At 48.7% G+C, this 12,237-nt stretch overlaps 1 protein-coding gene across 1 annotated transcript in view; it reads left to right on the top strand.

Moving 5' to 3' along the window:
- Nucleotides 1–899: 899 nt before the first annotated feature.
- Nucleotides 900–12,237, top strand: part of RYR3 (ryanodine receptor 3) — a 502,250-nt gene continuing 490,912 nt past the window's right edge. Inside the window, exon 1 of the mRNA XM_082736877.1 lies at nucleotides 900–1,180. Within this exon, the coding sequence (XP_082593003.1) occupies nucleotides 1,130–1,180 (51 nt within the window). The 5' untranslated portion in view covers nucleotides 900–1,129. The remainder of the gene's footprint in view (nucleotides 1,181–12,237) is intronic.

Raw genomic sequence — 12,237 nt, forward strand, 5'->3', positions numbered from 1 at the left:
TCCCCAGCCCTGGAAAACCACCCAAGGCTGGATGGGATGTCAGCAGCCCAAGGACCCAGAAGGGGGTCTCACTGTATATAATCCTCTATCCCTTTTAGAGTCCACAGGGCTGCACCCTAAAGTTTAGACGGGGGCGGGGGGAGGGGGCTCTGCAAAAGAGAAGCATTCTGATGCTACCTGGCCTCTGAATTTCAAATGGAATGGGGAGTCCCAGAAGCTTCCTGAGGTACAGGGAGCTGTTATTCTGTCCGGCAATAATAGAGTCGAAAAGGGTTAGTAAAACGTATGGACTAGATTTGAAGAGGGGAGGGGGCTCTTTTAAGGTGAGAAAAGGGCTATCCAGGGAGTTGCAAACTTTGTTAGGAAAGGACAGTCCCCCTCCATCCTCACTGCACGGGTTCTCCCAGCCGGTCTTTAAAACACAGGCACACCCCTCTCAGCCTTCCTCGGTTGTGGGTCCGAACAAGGCAACTGAGGTCGGACGGAGCAAGGTATTTCGGTCCCAAACACAAACATACACCATACACGCACACACGGGCACGCACACACACGCGCGCGCGCGTACACACACACACACACACACACACACACACACACACACACACACACACGACAGCAAAGTGGGCACAGCGAGAGGGCTCTGAAGCCCAATCTCAGCATGCTGAAGCTAAGCCACTGGCCTTTGTTTGTGAATCGGAGCAGGGTAGGGGGCACCCTCTCGTCGCTGCGGAGCGCGCGCCTCGGCTGGGTGTGCGGCGCGGTGCGGTGGTGTGCGGGGGAGGCCCCACTGCACCCCACCCCCGGGTCCCGGCGCCGCCCCCGCCCGCTCGGCGCGCGGGGCGCTGCGCTCTCTGCCCGGCCCGCGGTCGCCGCGCACTTGGCTGGGGCGAGAGGCGAGAGGGGTAGGCGGACTGCTTGGTTGGCGTTGGCGCTCTGCAGTGCAGTGGAGTGTTAGCCCAGCTCCCTATATGGTCGGGGATTAGCTCGGCGCTGCTGAGGCTGAGCCAGGAGCCGGAGGAGGAGGAAGAAGAGGAGGAGAAAGAGCGCAGCAGCAGCCAGCGCAAGCCGAGCGGCTGCCGGGGGAAGAAGAGGCGCCCGAGGCTTGGGCACCGCCGACGCCTCGGGAGTCATGGCCGAAGCGGGAGAAGGAGGCGAGGACGAGATCCAGTTCCTGCGGACTGTGAGTCTCCGCGGCGGGGGCGAGGCGGCGGGCAGGTGGGGAGGAGCGCGGAGCCGGGCGAGGAGGGGCTGCGCTGCGCCGGGTGCCCGCTGCCGGGTGCCGGTGCCCGGCGCGTTCTCCGCACCCGCCGGCTGCAGAGGCGGACCAGCCACCCACCCGCGGGGCCGCCAGGGGCTGCGTGGGAAGGGACACCTTCTCTAGCCGGTCCCTTCTTCCCCTAACGTCGCCCCCACCCCAGACCCCCACCTTCACCTCCACGGCTCTCCGGGCAACTTGCTACTTGATCTGAAACCTTTGATGCCCAAACTTCCAGCCAGGGTTTGCTCGCTGTTGCCCTGACCTGGAGGATCCGAAGTGGAAGAGCTCGCCCCAGAGTCGGTCCGCGCTTTCACCCCTCAGCACTCCACCACAGGGAGGTGCCCCCTGTGCGCTGGGGAACCGCCTGAAAGAACCAGCGGGACAGGGGCGAGCGTGGGGAGCCGAGTGCTAGAAGCGGGCGCTGGCGTTCGGACCCGGTCCTGGGATCGCTCCGAAGGGACTTCACCTAGCGCTGCCCCTCGCACGTTAAGCCCCAAGCCGGCAACTGCTGCTGGAGCGTTACTTGACTGCCCCGAGTGTAAGAGCCGTGGCTTCTGCCGCTTGCTGCCCCGAGCCCCGCAGGACGGGGGAAACCCCGGTCTGTGGCTCCGCGTCACTCAGGTCCCCTTCCTGGCACCGGAGGGCGCTGCTCCGCCCCAGATTTTAGGGCAAGTGGCTGGGGGGCAGGGATCTGTTGTAGTCACATCAACCTTGCCCCTTAGGAGTTAATGGAAAACCTTTCAAGGTGGAAGACTATCGGGAAGCGTGGGAGGGCATTGGGGGTGCGTTCCAGCTTCGATTTCAGCCAGGTGACCTTGAGCAAGTCGCATAATCCGCCCTTCCTAGCCTCAGTTTCCTCTTGTGTAAAATGGAGAAAATATAACCAGCGTTTCAGGGTGATAAGAATTAAATGAGATAGTGAATGTCATAATGTTTTGTAAACTGTAAATTGCTCTCTAAGTGTTAGATCATTTTATATGCGCTGTTTAGCTCTCAGGAATTAGGATGAAATTCCTTCTCTCCCTGCCTCCTTCTCTTTAAGTGCCCCCTTTTGACCTGGTCTCTGAAGATCACAGTTTAGGTCTTGTGGTTTTTTTACACCATGCCCTCCCCTTCTCCAAAACCCCTGACTTTCTCTTCTAAACATGGTTCCTCTGTCAGGGCTGGGACTTGGGTCTCATTTGGGAGATACAGAGGGACGTGCCACCCTTCTGATATGACCTTCTGATATGACAGAATTATCTATTTCTTCATCCTGCACCCAGACCCCTTCCTTATCTCTCACTCTGCACTAAGAGCTCAGGATGGCTTCACCCTCGCCACTCCTTATAGCCTTTTTTGTTGTAAAGCTGCCTGTTCTAACCAAAGCCCTGTGGAATCCCTAAGCTTTCCTTCCAACAGGTGTCCTTGATATTGGATGGGTGACACCAGGTACTTCCTACCTTTTGCCCTCCTTGATCAGTTGTTTCTTCTGTTTATTAGTAACAGTCTTCTAGGCATTACTGACTGATGAAATACCCTTCTGACGGATTGGGTCAGTGTGGAATTGATGACTCAGGGTTGACGTGAAAGCCTGGTGGTTTTGTTTGTGTTTCTCTTGGCTTCTGTGGTCACCATTCCTGACTTCTTCTCTCTATCAGGCAGTGTAAGTGTTTTTTGGTACCCCTGTAACCAAAGCTTAGGGTAGAGCAGTGATTCTTAAATTCTGTATGTTATGGGTGTCCTGTCCCAGAGATTAGAGTAACTGGACTCTTTTTTAAAGCCCACCCATGGCCCATGTAGGGTTCAAGGACCTAGGTTAAGAACCTCTGTTGCAGAGATACTGCATATCAGTTATGGCTTCCAGGGAGAGCTGGAAGCGACCATGGGGGCAAGTGGCTCCCCATGTGGCATTATTATTGCTTCTGGTCATCACCTGGAGTGTTTTCTAGGTGTGTTCTTCAGTAACCCTGTGGGCATCTTCATCTCTGGTTTCTTGGGGTGATGGATAGGTGATGAAACTGAGGCATAGAAAATCAAGTGACTTGGCCGTGGTCGCCCAGCAAGTTGCTGATGATTGTCATTACGTAATGTCTAACTTAGATGCCCACCACCGGCTGGCGTGGAGCGCTACTTCAGAGGCTCTGGTCTTCCCGATATATTGCCATGAGAGCTGCTGCTTTCTGACCTGTGACACTCTCTCCATATCCATGAATTAGACACAACTATTTCTGCAAACCCAGTCACCATAAATTTTGATTTGCACAGAATTTTGACTTTATCCTGCTGTTTTTAGGGGAGTCAGCAATCACAGGGCTGTGCTTGAAGTGGGGTTTTCTCACCTTCGAATATGCCTGGATTGGAGAAGCTATTGCAGTTTGGACTCCCCCACCCACCTTTGCCTTAGGGTCTCTTGCTTTTCCCCCAGAGAATATCTTTTAAAGCATTTTGGCCATGTGTCGGTCATGGAATGCCTCCTTGTCCTAACATTTAAGGTGTTTGGTATTTGATGATGGAAAAGAACCTTATCTTTGCAACCGAGAACTTTAGAGGATTGCCATTCTGGACAGCAGAGGCTTTTAAACCTACTTTTACAAAATAGACCAAAGAATAGCACTGTGTTGAGGATCCTTGTCAAGCTGTCGGTGGTTCTAGTATCCTGTTTATTATGAGAGCGACAAAAATAAAAGCAACTGGGACGATCGGTAACATGAAATGGGCCAAGCTTACTGCAGTGATCACCGTAGGTGTGTGTACCAGGGCTGGAGACACTTGCTAGGAGGTGGTATTCATGTTGGTTGCGTCCTCTGATACATTTCAAGCCCATCCTCTCCTAAGTAGAGGCAGTGCCCACTCAGGGGGCTTGGAAGTGTCAGCACATCGTGTCAACTAAATGCTTTCGTACCCCAGACCTTAAAATGGCAGCGTAAAACTACATATCCCCTCTGGTCTTCTCGAATCACCGGCAGTTATTTCAGTCAATGAGAGAGAGAGTCAGCCAGACAGATAGCCTAAGAATTTTCTTTAAGGCAAAAATTTTCCCTCCCACTGCTGCTGGCAGTGGCATCATCCTGCCTTCCGATTGCTCTTGCTGACGTCGTCAGTGTCACTGACGTGGTTCGAAGCTGCTCAGAAGCAGATAAACCTGCCAGCCACTCATCTGAAAGCAAGAAGTTACAGCGAGAGGAGTGACAATTACCCCGTCTCCAGACGGTTGGAGCGGCTGGCACCGCACCCCGCTCTGAGAGTGCCAGGGAGTAGCTGTTTTCTCCGCCCCCGATTTCTTTCCCTGTGGCTACAGCATCCATTGAAAAGGAAAGAAAGGAAGAAAGAGCTCCAAACCTCAGCTTACTGTTTTTAAAAATACCACAGCCTTCTCCTTGCCAACCCCCTCTCCACCACAAAGTTAATTGAAACAGAACTCAAAGTGAGGTAGATGTTCGTTTCTATTAGTTTCAATTAAAGACAGGTCAGAGATGCCCACCCCAACCCTCCTTGTGGAAGGTTTCCCCCTGTCTAAATTTGCAGCTCTTGAGGGACGAGAGAAGGCAGTTGGGCTAAGAATCAAGACTGCCAACCTGGTCTGGGGTCCTCCCTGGAGTCTGACCAGGACGAATTCCTGAATATGTGCTGTGGCACTAAGGTGAGCCCAAGTCCCCAAGTCCCTCCAGGGCACGTTGTCCCAGGTTGGGAGGTCAGTGAACGTGCACTTGGTGGTTCCCTCCTTGCCTCTCCCCTCAGCAGAGTCCATTTACGTGACATCGGCATGATGCCCCAGCTTGCTTTTGGTTGCTTTTTCTCAAGGAGGGAGGCAGACACGAGTGACTTCTTTCTTCAAACACAGTGTTTCAGGATGACCACAAGTAGTAATGGAAGGAGTGCTAGAATGCAGACTCCGATACCCAGGCATAAGTTGTTGATACCTGGGCCGTCCTGCCGAATTAGGTTTGATGTTTAAAGTGACAAAACTCAGACTCTCCCAATGCTCTGGGCTTCCCAGTGTCACTTCCCATCTTCTCAGTCTCTTTTCCCTTGGCTCCAGAGAGCTGATCTCAGTAGGATCTGTCTCAGAATAGCTGGATGCCCGATATCCCCTCCTTTCCAGGGCAGTGCCCCGGGGGGGCGGCTAGATCCTTCTCCCGAAGACATGAACTTGCGTCTGAGAGACTGTGTCGGTACTAGGGGATGGCTCCTACCTCTGAGACACTGACGACACACGAGCAGGTTTGTCCTGAAGGCTCTGAAGACTGCTGAGCTCCAGGGTCACAAGGTGATGATGACTGTGAACTTGGACATACTGGAATGTGTTCTAGCCCAGTGTAAGAGAAGTGAGACCAAGAACAGGTGTGCAGGTGAAGAAGGTGTGACTGATTGAAGGTGAAGGTATGTTTGATGTCTCTGCATATTTTTTCGTAGGCTGATTTGATTTTTAAGCAGGATGAGGACACTTCAGTGAAATAGGGTTTTTAAGCAATTCTTCATTCCTTTCCTAATATTGATTTAGGAGAAAAATAAATCTATTTCTCAGATTCCTTAGGATGGATGTGAGGGGGAAAATGTTGAAAAAAGGGTACGAGCAGTTTATCTGGAGAGCAAAATACTCTGATAGTTATTTAGAAAGTGTTTGTATCAAAATAGATCGTATTATGTCTCTCTGTGTTTATTTGCTTCTTCTGCTTGTTTTGTGATAATTTGTTTCACTCCTTCCTGGGAAAGATTTTTTATTTCATAATTTGGGTTTTCCTTTACCTCACTGTGTGAAGAGTTTTGAGTTTAAGAAGCCACTGGCTCCATCTTTTTCTAATTGACTTGGAATCCTTTGGAATGCTTCTTTCCAATATCATGTATAGGCTGTGAAGGTCTCATGTCTTCAGAAACCAATATTTTAGCTCATTTTCCACAATCCCCCATCCATTATAAACCCTTCTATATGAGCTTTAGCTTATATAGAAGAGGTCTTTAAGCTACCCTTGATACAAGGTTTATCCAGTAGGAGTGAAATGTAATAAAAGATAAAAAATTAAACTCAGAAGCAGAAATTCTTAATTCCAGTCCTAGCTCACTGTGACCTTGAATGAGTCATTTAAGAAAATTGAGGTTTCCTTTCCCCCACTTCAGGGAGATAGAATCTGCTTTAATGGCTTCGCAGAAGTGTAATGAAAGACAACAGTAATTCCAGCAATACCCCAAATGAGAGACGAGCTGTGTTTTGCAGGGTATTATCATTGTGTTTCTCTTGCACAGGATGTCAGTCCTGCTTGTGATGGGATCTTGTTGAAAAAAAAAAACACCACATTTTCTTTTTCCCTAATGCGCCCCCTGCCACAGGCCTGAACCTTCACCCCAGGCTTATGACCCTGCCTCTGTGTTGGTTCAGCCCCAGGGCTGAGAAGTTACTTCACTAAAGCAAACACCAGCTCATCTCACGTTGTTTGACTGAAAGGCTTGATTGAGAAGGATAGTCAGTTGGTGTCAGAGCCTTCAAAAGGCCAGGCAGGCCCCCAGGATTGCAGCCACCAAAGAGAATAGAGTTATTTTTTGTCTTCTCAGAAAATTACCAAAGCTTAACTATTTCCCATAGGACCTCTTTCCTTATTAGATCCCGTTTCTCTTCCTTTCAAAGCCACCCTCCTGTTTCTTCCCTCCCACCTCTTTTATGAGACCATTCTTCCTCCCCCCCACCCACCCCAGAGCACTGGGACCAGCTTTTCTATAAAGCCAGCCCTGCTTTTTCCTCCCAGGGATTTTGCTGCCTCAGTCACATCTGTCTGGGGACTCAGGGCTTTTGCAGAGCTCCTTCTGGTCGCACCTGGAAGAAGCAGATGCTTCTGTGGTGGGATCTTCACAATGCTGAGGCTGCAGGCCCTCCTGTCTCCCCAGGGAACCACGTCGGGTCTTCCTGGCTTCAGACTTCTGGCTGGTGTCCTCGAAGCCATCTTCTTGTTCTGAAACTGGTGGGGTATTTTAGGGACAAAGACATTTCCAGCCACTGCAGTTCCCGGTGCTTCGGTGAGTTTTGCCATCATAGCACCTCTTCAGTTCAGGGAGAGGGAGGAAAAAGTGCTGGCACCTTGCTCCCGATCCGGCTACCGGGAGGAGCCTTGTGAGGCGCCAAGATTATTTTTTCCCCTTCTTATGACATTTCTGATTTCTGATTGTTAGAAAACAAAGTTCAGATCAGATCCGAGACTGATGATGCAATATTCAGAAATAAAAGCTGGGCCTCCTCTCCTCACACGGACTCCTTCCATCGTCTAGCCCAGGGCACATTGCTGACTCCACAGGAGCTCACTGGGCTGTTGTCCTCTCCGGTGGGACACAGTCCTGGAGGGGGGAAGCACTGAGACACGAGGCCTGCCCGTGCTTCCTTTCCCCTTTTACCTCACTGAGCAATGGATCCTTAGTGATTTCAGGCCTCCCAACGCCCACACCAGCTTGTCCACTTGGGGAGGTTGAGGCCTCCTTTATCGGACTCAGTGCCCAAGAAGAAGGAAAGCAAACATTCCCTCTTCAAATCAGACTGCAGAGAGATTCAGAAATGTCTCTCCCCCTGAGCCACCCCCTCTGGGGTGACAGCTGCTGGCTGCGGCTTACTTTAAGAGCGCAAAGGAGGCAGGAGAGAGCTCTAGAGACAGAACTACTGTGCAGAATCTCACAAGCCATCAACAGTTTTTCTGCTGAGTTCATTGTCTCTGTGGTTTTGATGCTACAGGGGCCAACAAGGGTGATGAGCATGGCTTGAAAGAAAGTGTCAGGGTGACAATCTGGGTTGGTGTCAGTGTCGACAGGACCCATGCACAGAAGGCCGTCTTTCTTAGTCGTCTTTTGCAATAAGGCATTGACTCAAGGACTTCCCTCTGTCAAAATACAGATCTGTGAAATGGTTAGCTCAGTGGGTACCATTCATGATTAGCATCATTAACGGCTGAGTAGAGCCCGTTCCTGAAGGAACAGGAGTGGGACTGGTGAAGGATGAGGGCGTTTGGGAACATTATTGAGAGGGGCAGGCCTCAGTGAGCATTGCCGGGATCTTGGGAAGCCCTGAGCAGACAGAGGAAGCCTCAGGGCACAGAAGTCGGGCTCTGTGGCTGGTGGCACAGAAAGTCTCCTCTCTATCTACCTATGACCTTTGATCAGACAGGAAGCCTTGAACTACATGGGAGAAGGGGGCCAACCTCTTTTCAGGTGCTGGAAAGAGCACCACTTGCAGTCACGACTGATGCTAATACGTACTGTGTTTTACAGAGTTCAGAATTGGAGACAATGGTTAGAATAAGAAAGTCTCAGATTTTTAGAAGACGAAGTAACTCTTTGTCAAAGTGAGAGCTAAGGGTTGCCTTGCTGAAGTAGAACAGTGTTCAAGCAACAAAAGTCTGTTATCGGTTATCATGCTTGTTGATAGGTTACTCACTGTTATCCCAAGGAGACGGCCCAGAGTTCCTAAAGCCAACTTAGACCCATTCCTACTGAAAAAGGGGAGAATGCCCAGGAGAGCTGCCTGGATCCCAGTAGAGAAAATAAGAAAGGCTCTTACTGGAAGGTACGTGTTTCTTAACAGACCAGTCTCAGGGCCCGGCATTCACTCTCTGATAATTTCACAGTTGAGTTCTCTAATGGGCCTGAGCCGAGAGAGCTCGTCAGTAGGACTATGGAAAGAAATGGAAAATTCTCTATCAGTGGCACATAAATGTCCACACTGTAAGGAGTATTTATTGGACAGCGGCATTCTATGCCATGGGCCAGATTCAGACTGTAAATAGTACTAGAGCAGCACAAGGGATCCAGCGGGCCACACCGTGCATTGATCCGAAAGCTGAATCCAGAAGGTCAAGTCAGAGTAGGGCAGCCTCACCTGGAGGAGTGTGAGCCCCTCGTGAAAGGTCATCTGTCTGTGATCCTCATCACCGATCATTCAGGACACATGGCTGTTGTTCTGACCCATAGCAGTGATCCACCCCTAAACTGACCTCTCTTCTGTCTAGGCTGGCCAGAAAAGGGGAGTCCAAGAATAAACTCTAGGAATCTCTTGAACAAACCTCCTTTCTTTCTAAGAGGGATTTTAAGATGAGAAACATAACAGAGAACATACTAGGCAAGTAGGTAAACTCCGAGCTAAAGCATTTTCTCTCTTCTATAGCATTTCTGTCAGATGCCTTTAGGCATTGTCTAGGCGGATTGTCTGCCCTTTCCTTGGTTTTAGTTCATCCATTTGTAAAGACAGAGTAGTAATGATTCTATCTCAGGGATGCCTTGAAAATAGGAGGGAAGGGACTCCACGTCTCCTCGTGGAGATTAGGAGAATTAGGTATGCGTATATGGAAGGACTAGCTTGGGGGAAAAAAGATGTTTCATTGCCCAATCACCTAAAAAAGGTTCCTATCAAACTAAAGCATGAGACATAGATGATAAACTCCAGGAATATGACAACTTTCAATTCAGTCTCCTCTGAATCCCCAGCTACCTGTATATCGCAGGGCTCACAAACTTAAACACTTTGGGGGCCAGACAGGTAACTAAATGTGTGAATCAGGCTTTATTTGCAATGAAAGGTGGGCCCGATGGACACCTTCAAACAAAAAGTCTTAAACACTTCCAGCCGAGCCAAACACTTCTGCAGCAGCCCTGTGAGCTGCCTTCCCATTTGCAGGCATGGGTGAATCCTCACATTTCAAGTGCATAAGCTGCCTAGAAGGCATGAATATTTTTATGAGTAGGATCAGGCTCACAATACACATCAAAGTCCTTGGATGAAAATGTCAACAAAGAAGACAGTGTATCATTTATCACAGTGTAGAAAAGACAGATTGGCATGCTGACAAATTAATAGGCTTCATAAATGATGGACTTGATCATCAAAATGAATCCAGATCGCGCTAGCCTTTTAAAAACCCTTTCAAATTGTCACATAGATACAGCTATGGCGAAAGTTAAAGAAAACAGGGTGTCCATTCAACATTTACTGACCAAGTATTCTGTCGCTGGCCCTGGCCAAGTTGCTGGCAGTGACATAAATGAGTAAGACATTTTAACATCCAGTGCCCCCCTGTGGCTGAGGGTCAAGAGGGGTCTCAATCTTGTTTTGAGATAGCAGGGATATCAGTCACTTCAGGGAACTTATAACACTTAATTCTTAATTTAACTTTTCCATACTTCCATGGTACAAAGGTACATTTATTTATTTATTTATTTGGGCGGGGGCTTGAGTTGGGAGGGTGGGGAGCAGCAGTGGGAGAGGGAGAAGCAGGCTCCCCACTGAGCAGGGAGCCCGACGCAGGACTCCATCCCAGGAACTCAGGATCATGAACCAAGCCAAAGGTAGATGCCTAACCGACTGAGTCAGCCAGGCACTCCAATAAGTGATTCTTTTTTTTTTTTTTTTTTTTTGTAAGATTTTATTTATTTGGGTGAGCAAGAGAGAACACAGACGGAGAGGGTGAGGGAGAAGCTGACTCCCCTCTGAGTAGGGAGCCTAATGCAGGGCTCAATCCCAGGACGCTGAGATCATGACCTGGGCCGAAGGCAGATGCTTAATCGAATGAACCACCCAGGCACCTTGCAAAAAGTAATTCTTATTAAAATATGTGCCCTTGGGGCAGTTTCTTCACTTCTGTGCCTGTTTCTTCATGTGTTAAATATGAGGGATAATAGTGTCCCCCTCAGATGGTTGTAGCAAAGATGCAATGAGTTAATCTGTGTTAGGTGCTTGGAAGAGTGCCCAACATATAGTAAATCCCCAATAAATATTAGCTACAGATACCGTCTCAACAAACAGCATAAACATTGACATTAGGCACACTAGCTATTCCAAATGTCATTGCGCGTTTATTTTATCTTTGAAAAGTACAAAAGGACAATGCCCTGTGATTATTCCATAGTTTTGATTCCTGGTGTTCTGCTTAGCTATAATGTGACCAGGCCTTGTGACTGGAAATGAATCTGGAATGGACATGGCCTCAGGAGCTCAGATTGATGGGTCATTTCATAAGTGTCTACTTTGCAAAGCCTCTTGACATAAATACTCATTGACTTTTCCTCCAGCAATTTTTGATTACTCCTGTCAACGGATGGGCCACACTATTTGGAGAATCCTAAACATAGACAATTTGTCCTTCATTTGGGGAGATTTCTTTCTCAACCTATGTTTTAAATATGGAAATTTGACTTTCTGGGAATTCACTGTATTTTTAGCAACACAAGGTCATCCTGCGGTAAGGATCTTGTTATGCACTTTCTTGAATCATTCTCTTGACTAAGGATGCAAAGCATGTTCCTAAAGTAAAGCTTGTTTCTTGTTACACGCTTTAGTGCCCTTTCCTCTGGGGGTCCTGTATGGGCCTCTGATTCTTACCCCATCTCTCAGTCCAGTGATATACCCATCTTTTCCCTTCCTGCTCTCCATGGAATTAAACTGGATAATGTTAGCCACGTAATCCCTATTAACAATTTTCCTGTCCCTGGATGAGAGTAAATATTTAGTTAAAATATTGTGCTCCAGGGCACCTGGGTGGCTCAGTGGGTTAAAGCCTCTGCCTTCGGCTCAGGTCATGATCCCAGGGTCCTGGGATCGAGTCCCGCATCGCACTCTCTGCTCAGCGGGGAGCCTGCTTCCTCCTCTCTCTCTCTCTGCCTGCCTCTCTGCCTGTCAAATAAATAAATAAAATCTTTTAAAAAATAAAATTGTGCTCCTTGCCAAGTGACAGGTGAATAGGAAGTCTAGGCACATGTGTTAGGTAACGGCGCCTTCGTTTTGAATAGGTTTTATTACCCTACTTGGCTCTTTATTTCACTCAAAAAGCAGGTCCCAACAACTGAAAGCTTAACTGGGCTAAGCAGTTGGGGAATTTAATTAAAAGAATTAAACCAGCATTTCCCCAAATAATAGAGAATGGTTGGGCTTGTGATTTCCTTGAAGTAAGGAGGTGATTTCTCTTGGTGTTTAATCTCAGTATTTCAGTAGCAATACATTTCACTTTTTAAATTGTGAATAAAAACTAAACTAT

The sequence above is a fragment of the Mustela nivalis genome (assembly GCF_964662115.1).
Source record: "Mustela nivalis genome assembly, chromosome: 6".
In the NCBI taxonomy this organism is placed as follows: Eukaryota; Metazoa; Chordata; class Mammalia; order Carnivora; family Mustelidae; genus Mustela; species Mustela nivalis.